Source organism: Psittacula echo (assembly GCF_963264785.1).
Source record: "Psittacula echo genome assembly, chromosome: 19".
Taxonomy (NCBI): domain Eukaryota; kingdom Metazoa; phylum Chordata; class Aves; order Psittaciformes; family Psittacidae; genus Psittacula; species Psittacula echo.
Window position 1 is genome coordinate 2,593,296 of NC_137755.1, and position 24,691 is coordinate 2,617,986.

The window sequence follows — 24,691 nt, forward strand, 5'->3', positions numbered from 1 at the left end:
TCCCATGGCAAAGGGGCTGGAGGCTCCTCAGCTGCCAAGGTCCACCCCGAAATCCATAATAAAGAGCTCTGGGGCTGCTTGCAGGGATGGATCCATCAAAGCAGAGTAAATGCAGGAAGATGCTCAAGCTCTCCTGCTCACATTCCCACCTCAGGGCACCTGAGCTCCCAAAGCTGCCTTGGTGTGATGTCACCCATCACTTATGATGTCACAAAGCTCCGGCGCTTATGTAACAAAGCCAGGCATAAAAGCGGGGCCGTCCCTGTGTCTGGGTCATGATGGAAGAGCTGCCTGAGTGGTTGGGTCGCTCGTGAGGAAGCTGCGTTGGTGGTACCCGCACCTCAGTGGATGCAGAGAGAAAGCTGCAGAAAGACAGCTTCTGCCCAAGTATGTGTGGAAAATAATAGAATCATAGAATAGTTAGGGTTGGAAAGGACCTTAAGATCATCTAGTTCCACCCCCCCTGCTATGGGCAGGGACACTTCACGCTAAACCATGTCACCCAAGGCTCTGTCCAGCCTGGCCTTGAACACCGCCAAGGATGGAGCATTCACAACTTTCCTCGGCAACCCGTTCCAGTGCCTCACCACCCTCACAGTAAAGAACTTCTTCCTTATATCCAATTTACACTTCCCCTGTTTAAGTTTTAACCAGTTACCCGTGGTCCTATCACTACAGTCCCTAATGAATAGTCCATCGACCAAGACCCCCAAGTCCTTCTCCACAGGGCTGCTCTGAATCTCCTGTCTGCCCAACCTGTAGCTGTGCCTGGGATTTCTTCGAATCAGGTGTAGGACCTTGCACTTGGCATGGTTAAACCTCATAAGGTTGGCATCAGCCCACCTCACAAGCGTGTCGAAGTCCCTAACTAAATTTCATTTCATATTAAGAAAATATTCCTCATGTTGAGGATAGAGAGACAGTGGCAGACTCTTGCCCAGAGAAGCTTTGGCTGCTCCATTCTGGGCAGTGTTCAAGGGCAGGTTGGACAGGGCAGGTTGGACAGAGCAGCTTGGAGCAAGCTGCTCTAGTGGAAGATGCCCCTGACAGTGGCACGGGTTGGAGCTGGATGAGCTTTAAGGTCCCTTCCACCTCAATCCAGTCTGGCATTCCATGATTCTCTGCTGTGCCAATGTCGGTCACTCTCCACTTGTCTTAGGTGGCCGTGATGCCCTGTTCCATTGCCCAGGTTGAGCTGTGACCCCTCGCATGCTCCACCTCCAGACCAAAGGCACTGAGGAAGAGCAGCCCATGAGGGACCTCCCCGAGCCATCTGGGCAGAGGCTGGTCCCCTAAAGTGACTCCCGGAGCACCCCTGGGTGCCCAGTGCCATGGGCACGATGCTGCCGCCATCACAAAGCCGTGGGGGTCGCTGTGGAGACGCCCATTGTGACGGGGCCCCCACGCTGAGCGTGGGCTATTGAAGGAGCCAGAGCCCTGCAGGAACCAGTGCAGAGGAGAGCCCTCCCTCGGGAGGCTGCATCTCCCGTGCCTGCCCTGCGCATCCAGGTGCGTGTTCTTTGACTTTGCAATCCTCTTTTAGTGTTGGCTTGAAACACATGGTGGGTGCGTGCTCTAAAGGGAGGAGAAGCTGTCAGGAGATGTGCTGGTGCCATCCCAGCTGTAGGAGCAGGGGCTGGGTGAGGAGGAGGCGCTGGGCTTGTTCCTGTGCTTGGAGCTGAGCTCTGCCTGCAGAGGTGCTGGGGGCGAAGCAGGAGCCTTCTGTGTGCAGGAGCTGCTGGTGTCAGAGGTGCTGAGAAGGTGTCAGCGCAGGAGAACTTCTACCTCCCTGTCAGAGCCTGCTGCCTCGGACAGTCCATGGGATCTGTCAGGTGGACTTTCTTGGGTTCTCTATGTCGATAACGAGGAGGATGATGTTCTGCAGAGCAGGGCTTCACTCTGCACCATATGGTGGCCATTGTAAGGCAGGCCTTTGTTCCGGGGCTGGCTGCATGGTGTGAATGTGGGTGTGCAGCCAGGGGTGCCCATCTCTGTCCTTGCGAGCAGGGTCGCTGCAGCCTAGGGGCTGTGTGCAGGGGCAGGGACTCTGCTGCCTGCCAGGGTCAGCGCTCAGCTATGAGGATAAAAGGCACGGACCCAGAGGTAGAGTACAAGCTGGATCATTTATTGCAAAGGTTACAGGGTATTTGTATCCTTCTAAGCAATTAGCCAAGCACATCTGTGTTTGCCTTGCGATTACATCAGGCGAAAGGTCTCTCAACATCCTCTTTCCAGTTCCGACGTCCTTGTTCCTTGCCAGTTCCAACATCTTCCAAGTACCAGTCAGGGACGAGTCACTCCCCATTGCCTGCTGTAGTTCCTCCTTCCCATGATCTCTGACAGTTTCGATGCATTCCAACCCCCACACTCAGCCTGCCCGGGAGCTCCCCACGGCCCTGGGGGAGAAGCTCGGGGGGAAGCAACAACCCCTGGCAGGGAAGGAAAAGTGTTCTTGTGCACTGGAGAAGGTGCTGTGTGAGTCAGGGCTGCTCAGAGCTCCACATCACTCTGAGTTCAGAGGGTCCTTCTGAAAGACACTGAGGCAGTGATTGCCTGATAGGGAAGGATTCTGAGCTCTGATGTTTTCCACTCTTGGTGGGCAGTTTGGGCAGTGGGAGCTGGGAATTTCCTTCTCTGCTTTGGAGAAGGCACCGAGAGTCTTGTCAGGACTTGTGTGAGCTGCTCCTGAGCCCCTGCACAGGCAGGGATGCCCCTGGGCAGAGCCCTGCTGCCGGGAGGGGTGTGCAGGGCAGAGCTGAGCACGCAGCCCATGGGATGGGCTCTGGGAGCACTGAGAGGGAGCAGAGCTGGGCCCAGAGCAGCAGCTCCTGGCAGGGACAGCTCCAGGCAGCAGAGACATGGGCAGGGAGTGGGGGGAAAGTGCAGCCCAGGCCTGGGGAGGCAGCTCTCTTGGTGCCTGGCACTGGAGGTGGCTGCTGGCCATGCTCTGCTGGGCACAGTCCTTTGCTTCTCCCCATGAGACCTCCGTGATCTGCCCTTTGAAACATTGCTCCCTTGCTCTCAGCACAGGATGGTTGGTTGTTCTTAAGATCAATCTGTGTTTGAAGGCAACTTAAAGGCAGTGCAAGTGTAAGCAGTGGTCGAATGGGAAAGGACTCTTAGTGGCTCTGGACTAAGCTAGAAAGAGCTGAGAACTTCCAACTGTATAAATACTCTTCCCATTTTCAGTCATCCGTAGAATATTTTATACACCTAAGGAAAAATGTCAGCAGTGTTATACGGGTAAATAAATAACACAGACAAAAAGATTTTTGATGAGAAAATGAACATGAGCCGGCTGTGTGCAGTCGCTTGGAGTATTGTGTGCAGTTCTGGTGTCCTCAACATAAAAAGGACATGGAACTGTTTGAACAAGTCCAGAGGAGGGCCACAAGGATGATCAGGGGCTGGAGCACCTCCCATATGAAGAGAGGCTGAGAAAGTTGGGGCTGTGCAGCCTGGAGAAGAGAAGGCTGCGTGGAGACCTCAGAGCAGCCTTCCAGTATCTGAAGGGGGCCTTAAGTATGCTGGAGAGGGCCTCTTCACTAGGAACTGTAGTGATAGGACAAGGGGTAATATGCTCAAACATAAACAGGGGAAGTTTAGATTGGTTCTAAGGAAGAAATTCTTTACTGTGAGGGTGGTGAGGCACTGGAATGGGTTGCCCAGGGAGGTTATGAATGCTCCATCCCTGGAGGTGTTCAAGGCCGTTTTGGACAGAGCCTTGGGTGACATGGTTTAGTGTGGGGTGTCCCTGCCCATGGCAGGGGGGTTGGAACTAGATGATCTTAAGGTCCTTTCCAACCCTAACTATTCTATGATTCTACAATTCTAAGGCCATGCCGAGCCTCTCTTGTGCACCTCAGACTCATCTGAGTCATAAGTACAAGTAGTGAACTTTACAATCAAGTTGGAGTTTATCTGATATCCCTTGTGATTCTCAGAGCTGGACAAAGCACTGCTTCAGAGCAAACCTGACTCCCATCCAACCTGGCCTTGAACACTGCCAAGGATGGGGCAGCCACAGCTTCTCTGGGCACTCAGTGCCTGCACCTCAGCACCCTCACAGGGAAGTACTTCGTCTTAATATCCAAGGTAAATCTTCCTTTTTTCAGCTTAAAGCCATTCCCACTTGTCCTCTCACTGCACAGCCTTTTAAAATGCCCCTCTCCAGATTTCCTATAGGCCCTGTCTAGGTATGAGCAGCTTGCTAAGATGTCTCCTTGGAGCCTTCTCTTCTTCAGGCTTAACAACTGCAGCTCTCACAGCCTGTCATCATTGGAGATGCACTCCAGCCCTTAGAGAATCTCTGTGACTCTTCATAAGCCCATCATTATAGGACCATGAAACAACAGAGGTTGGAAGGGAACCCACAAGGTCTCGAGTCCAACCCATTGGGAACAGGATCAGAGCAGAGTGGCTCAGGGCTTGAAACAGTCTGAGTTGGAAATCCCCAAAGCCAGAGACTGCACACCCTCTCTGGGTGACCTGATGCAGCACTTGCCTGAGCCTATGGGAACAAGGTTTCCTTATGTCCTGGCTCAACCTCTCCTCTGTCACTATCCCCCATTGCCTTTTGTCCTCCCACCAGGCACCATGGTCAGGAGCCTGGCTCTGTATTCTCCATGTCCTCCTTGCTGGTACAGGCAGCCAGTCCCCAACAGCCTTCCCTTCCCAAGATCTCAGGTCCCCATCAGCCTTCCCTTCTCCGGGCTGGACAAGCCCAGCTCCCCCAGCCTCTGCCCACAGGCACCGTGCTCCAGTCCCTGCCTGTCCTCAGGGCCTACTGGTAAACCCACTCCTGCTTTCCAATAGCGTTCCTGAATTGGGGATCTGAAACCTGGATGGAGTATTCCAGAGCATCCCTTCCCTTGTTCTCCTGCCGTGCTCCTGGTCATACAGCCCGCCATGCTGCTGTCCTCCCTTGCTGCCAGGGCACATGCTGCCTCCTGTCCAGCTCCTGCCCACCCAGACCTTTCCCATGGGCTGCTCCCAGCCAGGCAGCCCCAGCCTGGGCCATTGCAGGGGAGTCCCCTGCAGGGACCCCTGTTTCCCCTGCTCTCCTGCCCAGGACACCCTGAGAGCTCTGCAGCCCCCCCATGCCATCCCATCTCCCCACACCAGCACAACAGCCCCGGCCCTTGGGCTCCTCAAGAGCTCTTCCTGCTCCAGGCACAGAGCAGCCATCCCAGAGCTGGAGCAGCCAGAAAGCTGATTTCATTCCCCTTCATTCCTGCCATGGGAGCACATAGCACAGAGAAGAAGTTGCTGCAGGATCATTTATTTCCCATAAATACAATGACAGACCCTCACTGACACGAAGTCTCTGGGTCACATCCAACGGTGGCTACTTAAGCAGGAGGAGATGAAAACTGACATTTCTATGAAGACAACATCACCAAAAATTGAAACAGGAAAACAAATCTAAAGCAGCAAAGACAGATGTGGCCTGTCATGATGTACATTGGAAGCCTTTTGGAGAGGACAGCAGGCAGCGTATGGCTGCTGAAACACATCCAGTCACCAGCTTCCTCACAGCATCCTTGAGCTCCTGGTTCCTCAGGCTGTAGATGATGGGGTTCACTGCTGGAGGCACCACCGAGTACAGCACTGACAGCACCAGATCCAGGGATGGGGAGGAGATGGAGGGGGGCTTCAGATAGGCAAAGATACCAGTGCTGAGAAGCAGGGAGAGCACGGCCAGGTGAGGGAGGCACGTGGAAAAGGCTTTGTGGCGTCCCTGCTCAGAGGGGATCCTCAGCACGGCCCTGAAGATCTGCACATAGGACCCCACAATGAACACAATACAGCCAAGTACTAGAAAGCAACTTAGCACAAGAAGCCCAACTTCCCTGAGGTAGGAATGTGAGCAGGAGAGCTCGAGGATCTGGGGGATTTCACAGAAGAACTGCTCCACAGCATTGCCTCGGCAGAGGGGCAGTGAAAATGTATTGGCTGTGTGCAGCAGAGCAGTGAGAAACCCAGCGCCCCAGGCAGCTGCTGCCATGTAGACACAAGCTCTGCTGCCCAGGAGGCTCCCGTAGTGCAGGGGCTTGCAGATGGCCACGTAGCGGTCGTAGGACATGGTGGTGAGGAGAGAAAACTCAGCTGAAATAAAAAAGAGAAAGAAAAAGATCTGTGCAGCACAACCTGTGTAGGAGATGGCCCTGGTGTCCCAGAGGGAATTGGCCATGGATTTGGGGACAGTGGTGGAGATGCAGGCCAGGTCCAGCAGGGAGAGGTTGAGGAGGAAGAAGTACATGGGGGTGTGGAGGTGCTGGTCGCAGGCTGTGCTGGTGATGATGAGGCCGTTGCCCAGGAGGGCAGCCAGGAAGATGCCCAGGAAGAGCCAGAAGTGCCAGAGCTGCAGCTCCCGCCTGGCTGGGAATGGCAGGAGGAGGAAGTGGGTGATGGAGCTGCCGTTGGACATCTGCTGCCTCTGGGCATGGGGCACTGTCACAGGAGAAAAAGGCAGTGACAGGTTAGGACAGGAGGGATGTCAGATATAGAAGTTCAATTTACACACTCACAACTGTGAACACTTTCAGGCTACAGAAGAGAGGCTCAGTGTGAGTTGGTTGTGATTATCTCCGAGGTTGTTTGGTTTGTTTGTTTTCCCAATGTCACAGCTGACAAGTGACCTTTTAGGGATAAATTTGCTAAGAAGTATTTTGAAGGCAACTGTGAAGAACTGTGTGTGCTCAGCTCTGCCCTGCACACTCCTCCTGGCAGCAGGGCTCTGCCCAGGGGCAGCTCTGCCTCTGCAGGGGCTCAGCAGCAGCTCACACAAGTCCTGACAAGACTCTCGGTGCCATCTCCAAAGCAGAGAAGGAAATTCCCAGCTCCCACTGCCCAACCTGCCCACCAAGAGTGGAAAACATCAGAGCTCAGGATCCTTCCCTATCAGGCAATCGCTGCCTCAGTGTCTTTCAGAAGGACCCTCTGCAAACGTGCTCAGAGAGATGTGGAGCTGTGAGCAGCCCTGACCCACACAGCACCCTCTCCAGTGCACAAGAACACTTCTACTGCCCTGCCAGGGGTTGTTGCTTACCTCCAGCGCCTCTCCCCCAGCGCCGTGGGGAGCTCCCGGGCAGGCTGAGTGCTGACCCTGGCAGGCAGCAGAGTCCCTGCCCCTGCACACAGCCCCTGGGCTGCAGGGACCCTGCTTCCAAGGACAGCGCTGGGCACCCCTGCCTGCACACCCACATTCACAGCCTGCAGCCAGCCCCGGGACAAGGGACCTGCCTTGTCCTGTCCCTCGCATGGTGCAGAGGGAAGCCCTGCTCTGCAGCACATCCTGCTCCTTATCTACACAGAGAAACCAAGAGAGTCCTCCTGACAGATCCCATGGACTGTCCGAGGCAGCAGCTTGAGGAGATCCCTCCAGGAACTGCAGCTGCATTGCCCTGCACCCAGAGCCTTACCATGCACAGGGCTGGGAAGGTTTCTCCTGCAGGGAGCTCTCAGCATCCTCCACTGCCAAGTGCCTTTAAGCTCTCTGAGGCTCGCAGGTCTCCCCTGGGTGCCTGCAGGCAGTGCCCCAGCCCTGCTCCTGGCCAGAGCTGTCTCTCTGCAGCACTGCCCGCTTGCCAGCATCTCTCTGTGTCCCAGGAGCCCGGCCCAGGTCATCAGGAGAGGCCCAGCCCAAGGTGGCTCTGCCTCTGCCCTGCTGGGCACTCTCCAGGGCTCCCTGGGGCTCCAGGGGAACACAATGGGAAACAGCCTGAAGCAAGCACTGATGTTCCCTCCCTCAGCTGGCAGACACACTGCCTGCCTGCAGTGTCATTGCTCTGCTGAGAGACAGAGATTGGTCTGAACAATGAGATTTTGTAGAATCATAGAATCATTCAGGTTGGAAAAGATGCTTAAGACCTAGTCCAACCATTAATCAAACACTGTCAAGTCCAGCACTAAGCAGTATCCACAAGTGCCACATCTAAATGTCTTTTAAATACCTCCAGGAATGGTGACACAACCACTTTTGCGGGCAGCCTGTTTCTTGTTCCATCATCAGACAAGACAGGCAGGCCAGGACAGGCTGGGATCTCCTTTACCCCTGCTGAAAGGAAGGGATTTATCCTGGTTACTTGAGGCATCTCCTGCTGGGATTGTAGCCCTGGGGCTGGAAGGAGACTCAGCTATGTCCCATAAACACTAGGAACCCACAGGAGGTCTGACTTCCTCAGAAGGTGAAAATGTACCATTCTAGAGATGATGTCTTAATCAGAGGAGGTTGCCCCAAAGAACTGCAGCAACAGCAGTGTGTAAGCACTCCATGGTGCAGAAGTTGAAGTTCCACTTAAGGAATGTCAGAAACCAAGCAGAAACCAGTCAAATCAGGGGATACTTGGTGGATAGCAGCAGTGCAGTGATTGCTGCAGACACCTGCAGAAAAACAGAACAAGGGCAGATGCCCCAGTCTGGGAAGGAATTACAACAGCTTATGGGTCCTTCAGGATACTGGAGGAAACATGGACCTGGATTCTCTATCATTGCTCACCCACTGTACTCACTGTTATGAAAGGGAAAGCCACAGGAATGGAACCCAGAGCATGAGGAAACAGGAAATGCCTGATACAGGAATTAAAACTGTACCAGTCACTGGGGCCTGTACACCTCCACTGTCTTCCATAGTAGAATGGGGTTTTGCTGAGCATGGCTCTTCCTGTGACCTATTCAAGCTGACCCTAATGGACTAAAAAGAACTTTAATGTTCAAGTCGCCTCTTTCAAAGACACTGAACTGAGATATTTGGAGTGGGAAAAGGGACTCTTGTCTTTAGTCCCAGCAGTAAAACAAACTGAGAACACTGATCAAGAACAAGCAGGACAAACCATCCATTCAATCCATTCAATTGACTTGACAGTATCCCAAAGGGAACTGCTCCTCAGGATGGAGCTGCACAAACCCACTGGCAGGAAATGGCATGCCTACCTACCGGGGGTTGAAGAGGAAGTGAAACTATCTGAAGGACAGACTGAAGTTTCCAAACTACTGCAGATGCTTGCAAATGCAGAGCCATCAGCGTTACAACAACCTTTCAAACCCTCAACAGGTTTAGAAGCACCTCCTTTTCAACGAGGGAACTTCAGCAGAATGGTTCACTGGTTCACTGATGCCTCAGCAAAAGGGATCACAGAATCATAGAATCATCCTGGTTGGAAAAGACCTTTAAGCTCTTCCAGTCCAACCCTTACTCCAGCACTGCCGAGGCCACCACTAACCCATGGCACTCAGGGCCTCGTCTACTTGGTGTGTGAACACTTGCAGGGACGGTGACTGCAGCCCTGCCCTGGGCAGCCTGTTCCAATGCCTGAGCACCCTTTGGGGAAGGAATTGTTCCTCAGCTCCATCTAAACCTGCCCTGGTGCAGCTTGAGGCCGGTTCCTCTTGTCCCATCCCTTGTTCCTTGGGAGCAGAGCCCAGCCCCTCCTGGCTCCATCCTCCTCTCAGGCACTTGTAGGGAGCGATCAGGTCCCCCCTGAGCCTTCTCTTCTCCAGACTGAACCCCCCAGGTCCCTCAGCCCTTCCCCATCACCCCTGTGCTCCAGGCCCTGCACCAGCTCCGCTGCCCTTCTCTGGCCCCGCTCCAGCCCCTCAATGTCTCTCTTGTTAGTCAGGGGCCCAGAGCTGATTTGAGGTGCAGCCTCACCAGTGCCCAGTGCAGGGCACAACCACTGCCTTGGCCCTGCTGCCACACTGGTGCTGATCCAGGCCAGGATGCTGGTGGCTTCCTGGCTGCCTGGGCACAAGCTGCTCCTGTTCAGCTCCATCAAGCAGCACCCCCAGCTCCTTTCCCATGAGCAGTTTCCAGCCGCTCTTCCCCAAGCCTGGAGCGTTGCAGGGGGTTGTTGTGGCCCAAGTGCAGGAGCCGGCACTTTGCCTTCTGGAACCTCATCCCATTGGCCACAGCCCATGGATGCAGCCTGTCCAGATCCCTCTGCAGAGCTTCCTACCCTCCAGCAGATCAACGCTCCCACCCGATTTGGTGTCATCTGCAAGTTTACACATCCCAGTATGGAGCAGTATGGACTACTGCAGACCTGATGATGTCTTAATCAGAGGAAATGCCCCCACAAAAGCAGCGAAAGCAGCAACAGCAGTGTGGGAAGCACTACCTGATGTCAAAGTTCCACCTGAGCAATGTCAGAAACCAAGTAGAAACCAGCAGATCAACGCTCCCACCCACTCCCATCCACAAATCTACACATCCCGGTATGGAGCAGTGTGGTTCAGTTTGCATCAGTACAGACCAATATAGGCCTCTATGGCCCCAGATACGGCTGGGGTTTCAATATCCCAGTGCTCCCAGTCCCTGCCACAGGTGCTCCTGCCCATCCCTCACCAGACTTCATTGGTCTTTTTGCAGGACAACCCCAAATTAGGCACCCCCCACTCTGGGGCTGCCCCCTCCTTCTACCTGATACTGGGGGGAGTTGGGGTGCCCCATAGGGTGTGATCTGGGGGCAACGAGGAGCAATTTGGGGCTGCGTAGTTTTGGTGGGGGGAGCAGCTTTTTTGGGACACCTCCATTTGGGGGTGGGGGTGTTTGGTGGGGCTCCTCCAGGATTTTGGGTCCCTGGGTTCATTTGGCAGGGCCCGTGGTGATGGTGGGGTGAGGTTCACTTTAGGGGTGCTACAGGCTCCCTTTTCGGGGTCCTGCCTGCTTGTCTGTTGCTTCAAGGAAATATGCGGTTACCTCAGGATTTTGGGGGGCACCATGATTGCTTTGGGTGCCTCCAGTGCCCTCTGGGAGGGCAGTCTGATTTTGGGGTGCCCCTGTACTGGGGTACCACTTTTGGAGGGTCAATCCCCTCTGATCCCCTGAATTCACTACTGAACCCAAAGCAACGTTGGGGTCCCCCAGAAGATTTTAGGTCCCACAGCATTTGGGGGGACCCCAGGGCAGGTGCTGGGGGGACCCCACTTTTCAGAACACCCCTTTGTCAGGGGGCTCCTAGCAGCTGCACTGAGCCAGGGCGGATTTGGAGCTGCAGGGTTTGGGTTTGGGGGGATTTGGGGCTCCCCGCTGGGATTTTGAGGTGCAGGGGGGCTGGGTCCTGGGGTGCCGGGTTCTGGGGTCCCACCTGGCTGCAGGTGCTTGTGCAGAGCCAAGAGCCTCTTGAGGTGCTTCTTGCGCAGCTTCTTCAGGTCCCGGCGCTGCTCCTGCAGCGGCTTCACATCGGCCTCGTGCTGCCGCAGCTCCTGCAGCGACTGCGGGGACACCTCTGCAGGGGGGGTGGGGGGGGTGCAGGGGCCAAAGCTCTGCAGGGGCAGGAATCTTGGGGACCCCCACGTCCCTCAGTGGAGGCACCTTTGTCCCTTGGCACCCTGAGTCTCACCGGATGCCCTGTGTTTCCCCATGGCAGAAAGTGGGGGGAATTTGAGGGTTCAGAGGAAGATTTGGGGATTCAGGGGAGGTTTGAGGTTCAGGGAGGTCCCCAAGACTCTCTGGGGTTGCAGGGATTTGGAGGACCCCCCGTCTCCTGAAAATGGAGGGTATATCCATCCCAGGCCACCTGGGGCATCATTGGATGACCCATGTGGTCCCTTTGCCATAAATTGGGTAAATTTGGGGCTTCAGAGGGATTTGGGGGTTCGTGGGAGATTTCAGGGTTCATAGGAGGGGGTTTCCAAAATTCCCTGTAGTGGGCACAGTAATTTGGGAGACCTCCCCATGTTCCACAAAATGATGCCATACATCCATCCCAGGGCACCTCGAGTCTCTCCTTGATGCCCCATGTTCCCCAATGGAGGAGATGTGATGGAGGAAGAGAATCTGGCAGTTCAGAAGGGATTTGGAGGCACGGGGAGGGGGAGATAAGCTGAGCTGTATGATGACAGGCAAGCAGATGAGGTTAGGATGAACTGAGATGGGATCATCCCCCACACATCCCATCTCATGAGAAGGAAAATACACTTGGGGAGAGCAGAGGAGGATTTTCCACACATACTTGGTCAGAAGCTGTCTTTCTGCAGCTTTCTCTCTGCATCCACTGAGGTGCGGGTGCCACCAACGCAGCTTCCTCACGAGCGACCCAACCACTCAGGCAGCTCTTCCATCATGACCCAGACACAGGGACGGCCCCACTTTCATACCTGGCTGCATTACATAAGTGCTGGTGCTTTGTGACATCATAAGTGATGGGTGACATCACTCCAAGGCAGCTTTGGGAGCTCAGGTGCCCTGAGGTGGGAATGTGAGCAGGAGAGCTTGAGCATCTTCCTGCATTTACTCTGCTTTGATGGATCCATCCCTGCAAGCAGCCCCAGAGCTCTTTATTATGGATTTCGGAGTGGACCTTGGCGGCTGAGGAGCCTCCAGCCCCTTTGCCATGGGAAGCCCATCCCCTTATGGATACCGTTAGTGGAGGAGCTGCCTCTGCTGCTCCATCCTCCTCCTGCTGTTCTCAGTGATGTTCTTGAAGATGTTCCTCGGTGCTTGGAACAGCTCCACCCTCCTGAGGACCTGGGCAGCTCGTGAGGAAAGGCAGCTGCAACACAGGGAAGCATCATCCTTTGGCTGTGGAGCTGACCCAGGACATCCCAGGCTGCTCCTCTGCAGCCCCAGCATGCAGGGATGGGGCTGCCCAACAGGCAGTGTCCACACTTACTCAGGCTGGGCTCTCTCCAGCGGGGCTGCTGCTGCCGTCTCCTCTGCTGGCAAAGGGGTTTCAGCCTTTCTCCACCTCTCCTTTCTCCTGGGCTGGGTTGGAGGGTGGGAAACCCAAAGGCCTCCGATCCCAAGGGCTCGCCATGGAGGAGATGATCTCAGCAAGCCTCATGGTGCCGCATCCCAGAAGACCTCATGGAAGGGGCCTGCAGCAGGCGAGGGTCAATCCCTATCCCTATCCCTGCGGGTCACTTAGGGGGCAGTTATGGGTCTGGGGAGTCACTGGGTGGTCACATGGAGGGCAGTTTTGAGTCGGGGGGGGCACTAGGGGTGCAGTTGTGGGTCTGGGGGGTGACTGGCTGGGCAGTTGCAGATCTGGGGAGTCATTTGGGGGGCATTTGTGGGTCTGGGGGTGACTGGGAGGTCACTGGGTGGGCAGTTGTGGGTCTGGAGGGTCACTGGGGGTGCAGTTGTCAGTCTGAGGTGCCACTTGGTGGTCAGTTGTGGGTCTGGGTGGACACCAGGGGGTCACTTGGGGAGCATTTATGGGTCTGTGGGTTTACTCAGGGGTCACTTAGGGGGCAGTTGTGGGTCTAGGGTGTCACGTGGGGGGCAGTTTTGGGTCTGGGGAGTCACTTGGGGGGGCAGTTGTTTGTCTGGGTGGTCACTTGGCGGGCAGATGTGGGTCTGGGGAGTCAGTTTGGGGTTGGGAGGCAGTTGTGGCTCTATAGGGATTACTTTAGGGTCACTTGGGTCTTGGAGTCACTGGGGGGTCACTTGGGTGGCAGTTTTTGATCTGGGGAGTCAATTTGGAGCCCTTGTGGGTCTGGAGGGTCACCTGGGGGGCACTTGTGGGTCTGGGTGCTCACTTGGGGTAACTTGTGGGGCAGTTGTGGGTCTGGGGAGTCAATTTGGGGTCACTTGGGGAGCAGTTGTGGGACTGGGTGGTCACTTGGGGTCACTTGTGAGGCAGTTGTGGGTCTGGGGAGTCAATTTGGGGTCACTTGGGGGACAGCTGTGGCTCGATGGGGGTCACTTGGGGGTCAATTTAGGGAAAGTTGTGGGTCTGGGTTGTCACTTGGTGGTCATTTGGGGGCAGTTGTAGGTATGGGTGGTCCCTTGGGGGTCACTTTGGAGATAGTTGTGGGTCTGGAGGGTCACTTCGGGGTCACTTGGGTCACAGTTGTTGGTCTGGGGAGTCAATTTGGGGTCACATGGGGGGCAGTTGTGTGTCTGGGGGTCTCTGGGGGGTCACTTGGCAGGCAGATGTGGCTCGATGGGGGTCACTTGGGGGGTATTTGTGGGTCTGGGGAGAGTCATGGTTTAACCCAGCCGGTAACTGAGAACCACGCAGCCGCTCGCTCACTCTCCTTCCTCTCCCCCCACCTCCCTCTGACCTCCATCCCCCCCCCCCCAGGCTCCAGAGGGAAGGGGAGGAGAATGGAAAGAATGTAACTGCCATGGGCTGAGATAAGAGCAGTCCAGTAACTAAGGGATAACTGAAACCCACTGCTGCTACCGCCAGGAACAATAATGGTGAGGGGAAGAACAAGGGGGGAGAATACAACTGCTCACCACTCACCGACCAATACCCAGCCTGCCCCGAGGAGGGATCTGGGCCTCCCGGGTGACTCCCCCCAGTTTCCCCCTGGAGCGGCTGCGGGGTCTCTCTGCCCCCCTGCGGGATGGAGGGATGTGGGCAGGGGAGGGAAGGGCAGCGCAAGGGACGTGACCACGTTTGATGCCTGCAAGAAAGCTGGAGGGGGATTCCTTACAAGAGCGTGTAGTGATCAGACAAGTGGGAACGGCTTTAAGTAGACAGAGGGGGGTGAATAAGATGAGACCTTAGGAGGAAGTTCTTCTCTGTGAGCGTGGTGGGACACGGTCACAGGCTGCCCAGAATGACATTCATTCGACAGCGGGTCTTTCGTAGTTCAAGGCAAGCAGAGAGGCAGCTTTTCCTGGATTTACCACAGATTTAATAGAGATTGGATGAGAGGGAGAGAAATTCTATTGAATAAGGGTCAGGATGGAGAAAGTGCTCCCTGCTCATGGCAAGGTTGGAGTAAAAAAACCAATAAACCCCAGGTTTGCCAGATTTGGGAGGGATTTGGTCTGTGGTGACACCTAAAGCACCCCCAGAGCATCCTCAGGATGCCCAGAGCAACCCAGGGATGCCCCTAGAGATTCCCAGAGAGTGCCTGGAGCACCTCCAGAGCACCCCATGGACCCAGTCAGGGTTCATGCATCACAATGACCTTGGGGACATGGGGACCACAGGGGTGGCTGATTCTGGAACACTCCGTGTTCAGGTGTGCGAGGCCACGGAACCCCACGGAACCCTTCAGGAAGCCTTCAGAGTGCCCAGTGCCATGGGCACGATGCTGCCGCCATCACAAAGCCGTGGTGGTCGCTGTGGAGACGCCCATTGTGACGGGGCCCCCACGCTGAGCGTGGGCTATTGAAGGAGCCAGAGCCCTGCAGGAACCAGTGCAGAGGAGAGCCCTCCCTCGGGAGGCTGCATCTCCCGTGCCTGCCCTGCGCATCCAGCAGCACGAGGCCGAGTGAAGCCGCTGCAGGGGCAGCAGCGCTGGGACCTGAAGGAGCAGCACAAGAAGCACCTCAAGAGGCTCTTGGCTCTGCACAAGCACCTGCAGCCAGGTGGGACCCCAGAACCCGGCACCCCAGGACCCAGCCCCCCTGCACCTCAAAATCCCAGCGGGGAGCCCCAAATCCCCCAAACCCAAACCCTGCAGCTCCAAATCCACCCTGGCTCAGTGCAGCTGCCAGAAGGCCCCTGAAAAAGGGGTTGTTTGAAAAGTGGGGTCCCCCCAGCACCTGCCCTGGGGTCCCCCCAAATGCTGTGGGACTTCAAATCCACTGGGGGGACCCCAACATTGCTTTGGGTTCAGTAGTGAATTCAGGGTGTCAGGGGGCTTGGACCCTCCAAGAGTGGCACCCCAATAAAGGGCCCTGGAGGCAGCCAAAGCAATCGTGGTGCCCCCCAAAATCCTGGAGGACCCCAAATCTCCTTGAAGCAACAGACAAGCAGGCAGGACCCCCAAATGGGGGGCCTGTAGCACCTCCAAAGTGAACTGCACCCCACCATCACCATGGGCCCTGCCAAATGAACCCGAGGACCGAAAATCCTGGAGGGGCCCCACCAAACACCCCCACCCCAAATGGGGGTGCCCCTAGAAAGCTGCTTCCCCCCCAAAAGCCACCCAGCCCCAAATTGCTCCTTGTTGCCCCCAAATCACACCCCATGGGGCACCCCAACTCCCCCCCTCTCTGCTATCAGGCAGTTGGTGGGGCCAGCCCCAGAGTGGGGGTTGCCTAATTTGGGGTGTTCCCCCTGAAAAAGACCAAGGAGGTCATGTGGGGGATGAGCAGGAGCACCTGTGGCAGGGACTGGGAGCACTGGGAGGGACTGGGAAGGACTGGGAGCACCTGCAGCAGGTAGTGGGAGCACTGGAAGGGATTGGGAGTTGAGCACAGCTGCAAGTGGGAAGACCTGCAGCAGGGACTGGGAGCACTGGGATATTGAAACCCCAGCAGTATCTGGGGCCATAGTGGCCTATATTGGTCTGTACTGGTGCAAACCGGTCCATACTGCTCCATACTGGGATGTGTAAATTTGCGGCCAACACCAAGTTGGGTGGGAGCGTTGATGTGCTGGTTTTTACTTGGTTTCTGACATTGCTCAGGTGAAACTTTGACATCATGTAGTGCTTCCCACACTGCTGTTCCTGCTTCCCCTGCCTTTGTAGGGGAATCTCTGATTAAGACATCATCTACATAATGGTACATTTTCACCTTCTGAGGAAGTGAGAGCTCCTGTGGGTTTCTGGTGTTTATGGGATGGAGCTGAATCCCCTTCCAGCCCCAGGGCTGCAATCCCAGGATGAGATGGGTCAGCTGACCGGGCTGAATCCCTTCCTTCAGCCGGGGTAAGGGAGATCCCAGCCTGTCCTGGCCTGCCTGTCCTGTCTAATAATGGGACAAGAAACAGGCTGCCTGCTGGAGTGGTTGTGTCACCATCCCTGGAGGTATTTAAAAGATACGCTCTAATGGACATGGTTCATGTGTTGACTTGCCAGTGTTTGGTTAATGGTGGACTCAATGTTCTAAAGTGTCCTTTCCAAAATAAATGGTTCCATGATCCTACAAAATCTTATTGTTCAGACCAATCTCTGTCTCTCAGCAGAGAAATGACACTGCAGGCAGGCAGTGTGTCTGCCAGCTGAGGGAGGGAACATCAGGGCTTGCTTCAGGCTGTTTCCCATGCTGTTCCCCTGGAGCCCCAGGGAGCCCTGGAGGGAGCCCAGCAGGACAGAGGCAGAGCCACCTTGGGCTGGGTCTCTCCTGATGAGCTGGGCTGGGCTCCTGGGACACAGAGAGATGCTGGCAAGCGGGCAGCGCTGCAGAGAGACAGCTCTGGCCAGGAGCAGGGCTGGGGCACTGCCTGCAGGCACCCAGGGGAGACCTGCGAGCCTCAGAGAGCTTAAAGGCACTTGGCAGTGGAGGATGCTGAGAGCTCCCTGCAGGAGAAACCTTCCCAGCCCTGTGCATGGTAAGGCTCTGGGTGCAGGGCAATGCAGCCGCAGTTCCTGGAGGGATCTCCTCAAGCTGCTGCCTCGGACAGTCCATGGGATCTGTCAGGAGGACTCTCTTGGTTTCTCTGTGTAGATAAGGAGCAGGATGTGCTGCAGAGCAGGGCTTCCCTCTGCACCATGCGAGGGACAGGACAAGGCAGGTCCCTTGTCCCGGGGCTGGCTGCAGGCTGTGAATGTGGGTGTGCAGGCAGGGGTGCCCAGCGCTGTCCTTGTGAGCAGGGTGCCTGCAGCCCAGGGGCTGTGTGCAGGGGCAGGGACTCTGCTGCCTGCCAGGGTCAGCACTCAGCCTGCCCGGGAGCTCCCCACGGCGCTGGGGGAGAGGCGCTGGAGGTAAGCAGAACTTCCACGTGAACTGTTTGACCTGAATATGGATCTAGTTCCAGTGCTGTTATCCAGGAGATAAGAAACAGCTTCTTTTGTTCGACTGTAATTTTTACAAGAGGTGAACTGGTTCAGAATTGTGTTTCCTTCATAATTTTTTGGCCAGCAAAAAGTTAGATTTCTGCTTTCCTTTATGGTTGTTTTTGAATGGTATCCCCTAAGACATAGCAGTGCTCAGTAGCTGTGCAGTAGTGTGCTCGCCTTCCTATACAGCCAAATCCCTAGGAAAAATCTTCCTCCTCCTGTTGTTTCACTCCAGAATAGGAAGGGTGAGCACCAGTTTCTGTCATCTGGATGAATGTGTCTGTGGGCTTACGCTTTTCAGACAGCTGGGTGGCAGTAGTGGGTGACAGTGGGACATCAAGTGCCCCACAGTTATCTGACTGCTCTGCTCCCCCAGGACCATGGGTGCAGATGGGCTGGAGACAGCTCCTCCATCCCAGCTCATCTCTGCCCCCCCATTAGATGAAGCCTGCAAGCGAGCGCTGCAGGTACGTGCTGAGGCAAAGGGGCAGCACCGTGGGTGAGACCGCAGGGAGCTGAGCCTGACCCTGCTGGATCCCCATCCCCTCCAGGAGGTCTGGCAGCTGGCTGCAGAGTGGGAGCAAGGGAAGACCCATTGGCAGGAGGGCAGGAGAAAGTGAAGGCAGAATGGGTGGTGTGGGAAGGTTGGGCTGCAGGGGAGGACCAGCATCCTCCCCAGGGATGGGGATAGGGATTGACCCTCGCCTGCTGCAGGCTCCTTCACAGTATCACAGTATGTTAGAGATTGGAAGGGACCTCAAAAGATCATCTAGTCCAATCCCCCTGCCATGAGGTCCTCTGGGATACGGCACCATGAGGCTTGCTGAGATCATCTCCTCCATGCCGAGCTCTTGGGATCGGAGGCCTTTGGGTTTCCCACCCTCCAACCCAGCCCAGGAGAAAGGAGAGGTGGAGAAAGGCTGAAACCCCTTTGCCAGCAGAGGAGACGGCAGCAGCAGCCCCGCTGGAGAGAGCCCAGCCTGAGTAAGTGTGGACACTGCCTGTTGGGCAGCCCCATCCCTGCATGCTGGGGCTGCAGAGGAGCAGCCTGGGATGTCCTGGGTCAGCTCCACAGCCAAAGGATGATGCTTCCCTGTGTTGCAGCTGCCTTTCCTCACGAGCTGCCCAGGTCCTCAGGAGGGTGGAGCTGTTCCAAGCACCGAGGAACATCTTCAAGAACATCACTGAGAACAGCAGGAGGAGGATGGAGCAGCAGAGGCAGCTCCTCCACTAACGGTATCCATAAGGGGATGGGCTTCCCATGGCAAAGGGGCTGGAGGCTCCTCAGCTGCCAAGGTCCACCCCGAAATCCATAATAAAGAGCTCTGGGGCTGCTTGCAGTGATGGATCCATCAGAGCAGAGTAAATGCAGGAAGATGCTCAAGCTCTCCTGCTCACATTCCCACCTCAGGGCACCTGAGCTCCCAAAGCTGCCTTGGTGTGATGTCACCCATCACTTATGATGTCACAAAGCTCCGGCGCTTATGTAACAAAGCCAGGCATAAAAGCGGGGCCGTCCCTGTGTCTGGGTCATGATGGAAGAGCTGCCTGAGTGGTTGGGTCGCTCGTGAGGAAGCTGCGTTGGTGGTACCCGCACCTCAGTGGATGCAGAGAGAAAGCTGCAGAAAGAAAACTTCTGCCCAAGTATGTGTGGAAAATAATAGAATCATAGAATAGTTAGGGTTGGAAAGGACCTTAAGATCATCTAGTTCCACCCCCCTGCCATGGGCAGGGACACTTCACGCTAAACCATGTCACCCAAGGCTCTGTCCAGCCTGGCCTTGAACACCGCCAAGGATGGAGCATTCACAACTTTCCTCGGCAACCCGTTCCAGTGCCTCACCACCCTCACAGTAAAGAACTTCTTCCTTATATCCAATTTACACTTCCCCTGTTTAAGTTTTAACCAGTTACCCGTGGTCCTATCACTACAGTCCCTAATGAATAGTCCATCGACCAAGACCCCCAAGTCCTTCTCCACAGGGCTGCTCTGAATCTCCTGTCTGCCCAACCTGTAGCTGTGCCTGGGATTTCTTCGAATCAGGTGTAGGACCTTGCACTTGGCATAGTTAAACCTCATAAGGTTGGCATCAGCCCACCTCACAAGCGTGTCGAAGTCCCTAACTAAATTTCATTTCATATTAAGAAAATATTCCTCATGTTGAGGATAGAGAGACAGTGGCAGACTCTTGCCCAGAGAAGCTTTGGCTGCTCCATTCTGGGCAGTGTTCAAGGGCAGGTTGGACAGGGCAGGTTGGACAGAGCAGCTTGGAGCAAGCTGCTCTAGTGGAAGATGCCCCTGACAGTGGCACGGGTTGGAGCTGGATGAGCTTTAAGGTCCCTTCCACCTCAATCCAGTCTGGCATTCCATGATTCTCTGCTGTGCCAATGTCGGTCACTCTCCACTTGTCTTAGGTGGCCGTGATGCCCTGTTCCATTGCCCAGGTTGAGCTGTGACCCCTCGCATGCTCCACCTCCAGACCAAAGGCACTGAGGAAGAGCAGCCCATGAGGGACCTCCCCGAGCCATCTGGGCAGAGGCTGGTCCTCCTGCAGCCACTCCCGGAGAACCCCTGGGTGCCCAGTGCCATGGGCACGATGCTGCCGCCATCACAAAGCCGTGGGGGTCACTGTGGAGACGCCCATTGTGACGGGGCCCCCACGCTGAGCGTGGGCTATTGAAGGAGCCAGAGCCCTGCAGGAACCAGTGCAGAGGAGAGCCCTCCCTCGGGAGGCTGCATCTCCCGTGCCTGCCCTGCGCATCCAGGTGCGTGTTCTTTGACTTTGCAATCCTCTTTTAGTGTTGCCTTGAAACACATGGTGGGTGCATGCTCTAAAGGGAGGAGAAGCTGTCAGGAGATGTGCTGGTGCCATCCCAGCTGTAGGAGCAGGGGCTGGGTGAGGAGGAGGCGCTGGGCTTGTTCATGTGCTTGGAGCTCAGCTCTGCCTGCAGAGGTGCTGGGGGCGAAGCAGGAGCCTTCTGTGCAGGAGCTGCTGGTGTCAGAGTTGCTGAGAAGGTGTCAGCGCAGGAGAACTTCTACCTCCCTGTCAGAGCCTGCTGCCTCGGACAGTCCATGGGATCTGTCAGGGGGACTTTCTTGGGTTCTCTACGTCGATAACGCGGAGGATGATGTTCTGCAGAGCAGGGCTTCACTCTGCACCATGTGATGGCCAGTGTAAGGCAGGCCTTTGTCCCGGGGCTGGCTGCATGGTGTGAATGTGGGTGTGCAGCCAGGGGTGCCCAGCGCTGTCCTTGCCAGCAGGGTCGCTGCAGCCCAGGGGCTGTGTGCAGGGGCAGGGACTCTGCTGCCTGCCAGGGTCAGCGCTCAGCTATGAGAATGAAAGGCACGGACCCAGACGTAGAGTACAAGCTGGATCATTTATTGCAAAGGTTACAGGGTATTTGTATCTTTCCAAGCAATTAGCCAAGTATATCTGTGTTTGCCTTGCGATTACATCAGGCGAAAGGTCTCTCAACATCCTCTTTCCAGTTCCGACGTCCTTGTTCCTTGCCAGTTCCAACATCTTCCAAGTACCAGTCAGGGACGGGTCACTCCTCATTGCCTGCTGTAGTTCCTCCTTCCCATGATCTCTGACAGTTTCGATGCATTCCAACCCCCACACTCAGCCTGCCCGGGAGCTCCCCATGGCCCTGGGGGAGAAGCTACGGGGTAAGCAACAACCCCTGGCAGGGAAGGAAAAGCATTCTTGTGCACTGGAGAGGGTGCTGTGTGAGACAGGGCTGCTCACAGCTCCACATCTCTCTGAGCACGTTTGCAGAGGGTCCTTCTGAAAGACACTGAGGCAGCGTTTGCCTTAAAAGGAAGGATCCTGAGCTCTGATGTTTTCCACTCTTGGTGGGCAGTTTGGGCAGTGGGAGCTGGGAATTTCCTTCTCTGCTTTGGAGAAGGCACCGAGAGTCTTGTCAGGACTTGTGTGAGCTGCTGCTGAGCCCCTGCAGAGGCAGAGCTGCCCCTGGGCAGAGCCCTGCTGCCGGGAGGGGTGTGCAGGGCAGAGCTGAGCACACAGCCCATGGGATGGGCTCTGGGAGCACTGAGAGGGAGCAGAGCTGGGCCCAGAGCAGCAGCTGCTGGCAGGGACAGCTCCAGGCAGCAGAGACATGGGCAGGGAGTGGGGGGAAAGGGCAGCCCAGGCCTGGGGAGGGTGCGTTCAGGCAGCTCTCTTGGTGCCTGGCACTGCAGGTGGCTGCTGGCCATGCTCTGCTGGGCAAGGAGCTGACTGTCCCTCTAGAAAGTGCAGGGCAGCTGAGAACCAGACTGATGGATTCTGCAGCAATTTGAGTAGGCACGAACCTACAGACAGTTGTGCCCTTTTTTCTGCCCAGTGCTCAGACTCTTCACAGTTGCTTTCAAAAACTTACTTAGGAATTTTGTCCCTAAAATGTCACTTGTCAGCTGTGACACTGGGAAAACAAACAAACCAAACAACCTCAGAGATAATCACAACCAACTCACACTGAGCCTCTCTTCTGTAGCCTGAAAGTGTTCACAGTTGTGAGTGTGTGAATTAAACTTCTATATCTGACATCCCTCCTGTCCTAACCTGTCACTGCCTTTTTCTCCTCTGACAGTGCCCCATGCCCAGAGGCAGCAGATGTCCAACAGCAGCTCCATCACCCACTTCCTCCTCCTGCCATTCCCAGCCAGGCGGGAGCTGCAGCTCTGGCACTTCTGGCTCTTCCTGGGCATCTTCCTGGCTGTGCTCCTGGGCAACGGCCTCATCATCACCAGCACAGCCTGCGACCAGCACCTCCACACCCCCATGTACTTCTTCCTCCTCAACCTCTCCCTGCTGGACCTGGCCTGCATCTCCACCACTGTCCCCAAATCCATGGCCAATTCCCTCTGGGACACCAGAGTCATCTCCTACACAGGTTGTGCTGCACAGATCTTTTTCTTTGTCTTTTTCATGTCAGCAGAGTATTTTCTCCTCACTCTCATGTCCTACCACCGCTACGTGGCCATCTGCAAGCCCCTGCACTACGGGAGCCTCCTGGGCAGCAGAGCTTGTGTCCACATGGCAGCAGCTGCCTGGGGCGCTGGGTTTCTCTATGCTCTGCTGCACACAGCCAATACATTTTCACTGCCCCTCTGCCGAGGCAATGCTGTGGAGCAGTTCTTCTGTGAAATCCCCCAGATCCTCAAGCTCTCCTACTCACATTCCTACCTCAGGGAAGTTGGGCTTCTTGTGCTAAGTTTCTGTTTGGCACTTGGCTGTTTTGTGTTCATTGTGGGGTCCTATGTGCAGATCTTCAGAGCCGTGCTGAGGATCCCCTCTGAGCAGGGACGCCACAAAGCCTTTTCCACGTGCCTCCCTCACCTGGCCGTGCTCTCCCTGCTTGTCAGCACTGGTATCTTTGCCTACCTGAAGCCCCCCTCCATCTCCTCCCCATCCCTGGATCTGGTGCTGTCAGTGCTGTACTCGGTGGTGCCTCCAGCAGTGAACCCCATCATCTACAGCCTGAGGAACCAGGAGCTCAAGGATGCTGTGAGGAAGCTGCTGACTGGATGTGTTTCAGCAGCCATACACTGCCTGCTTTAACCTGCAAAGGGTTCCAAGTGTAGGTAAAGACAGGCCACGTCTGTCTTTCCTGCTTTACTTTTGTTTTCCTGTTCAATTTATGATGACTTTGTTTTCACAAAAATATCAGTTATCACCCTCCTGCTTAAGCAGCCACCGACTGATGTGACCCACAGGCTTCGTGTCAGTGAGGGTCTGTCACTGTATTTAAGCACAATGAACCATCCTGCAGCAACTTCTTCTGTGTGCTATGTGCTCACATGGCAGGAATGAAGGGGAATGAAATCAGCTTTCTGGCTGCTCCAGCTCTGGGATGGCTGCTCTGTGCCTGGAGCAGGAAGAGCTCTTGAGGAGCCCAAGGGCCAGGGCTGTTGTGCTGGTGTGGGGAGATGGGATGGCATGGGGGGGCTGCAGAGCTCTCAGGGTGTCCTGGGCAGGAGAGCAGGGGACACAGGGGTCCCTGCAGGGGACTCCCCTGCAATGGCCCAGGCTGGGGCTGCCTGGCTGGGAGCAGCCCATGGGAAAGGGCTGGGTGGGCAGGAGCTGGACAGGAGGCAGCGTGTGCCCTGGCAGCAAGGGAGGACAGCAGCATGGCGGGCTGTATGACCAGGAGCACGGCAGGAGAACAAGGGAAGGGATGCTCTGGAATACTCCATCCAGGTTTCAGATCCCCAGTTCAGGAACGCTATTGGCAAGCAGGAGTGGGTTTAGCAACGGGCCCTGAGGACAGGCAGGGACTGGAGGACGGTGCCTGTGGGGAGAGGCTGGGGGAGCTGGGCTTGTCCAGCCTGGAGAAGGGAAGGCTGATGGGGACCTGAGATCTTGGGAAGGGAAGGCTGTTGGGGACTGGCTGCCTGTACCGGCAAGGAGGACATGGAGAATACAGAGCCAGGCTCCTCACCATGGTGCCTGGTGGGAGGACAAAAGGCAATGGGGGATAGTGACAGAGGAGAGGTTGAGCCAGGACATAAGGAAACCTTGTTCCCATAGGCTCAGGCAAGTGCTGGATCAGGTCACCCAGAGAGGCTGTGCAGTCTCTGGCTTTGGGCATTTCCAACTCAGACTGAATCAAGCCTTGAACCACTTTCTCTGACCCTGTTCCTGGCAGGTTGGACTTGAGACCTCCTGGGGTCCCTTCCAACCTCTGATCTCTTATGATCTTACAATAATGGGCTTATGAAGGGTCACAAAGTTGCTCTGAGGGCTGGAGCACGTCTCCAATGATGACAGCTGAGAGAGCTGGGAGTGTTCAACCTGGAGAATAGAAGGCTCCAGGGAGACCTTACTGAGCCCATACCTAAACAGGGCCTACAAGAAATGTGGAGAGGGGCTTTTTGCAAGGGAATGTAGGGACGGGACAAGGGGGAATGGCTTTAATCTGACCGAGGGGAGAGTGAGATGAGATCTCAGGAGGAAGCTCTTCCCTGTGAAGGTACTGAGGCGCTGGCACAGGGTGCCCAGAGAAGCTGTGGCTGCCCCATCCCTGGCAGTGTTCAAGGCCAGGTTGGACACAGGGG

The 24,691-nt window shown here is 55.8% G+C and overlaps 2 protein-coding genes across 2 annotated transcripts; one reads left to right on the forward strand and one right to left on the reverse strand.

The window, feature by feature from the left end:
- Positions 1-5,452: 5,452 nt before the first annotated feature.
- On the reverse strand, positions 5,453-6,430 carry LOC308228500 (olfactory receptor 14A16-like; the record flags this gene model as incomplete). Its single annotated transcript, XM_080631887.1, has 1 exon — positions 5,453-6,430. One exon carries the CDS (start codon positions 6,428-6,430, stop codon positions 5,453-5,455), a length of 978 nt encoding a protein of 325 aa, XP_080488013.1.
- Positions 6,431-22,247: 15,817 nt separating this feature from the next.
- LOC308228501 (olfactory receptor 14C36-like) lies at positions 22,248-23,195 on the forward strand (the record flags this gene model as incomplete). The annotated part of the gene is made up of 1 exon (XM_080631888.1): positions 22,248-23,195. One exon carries the CDS (start codon positions 22,248-22,250, stop codon positions 23,193-23,195), a length of 948 nt encoding a protein of 315 aa, XP_080488014.1.
- Positions 23,196-24,691: the final 1,496 nt, after the last annotated feature.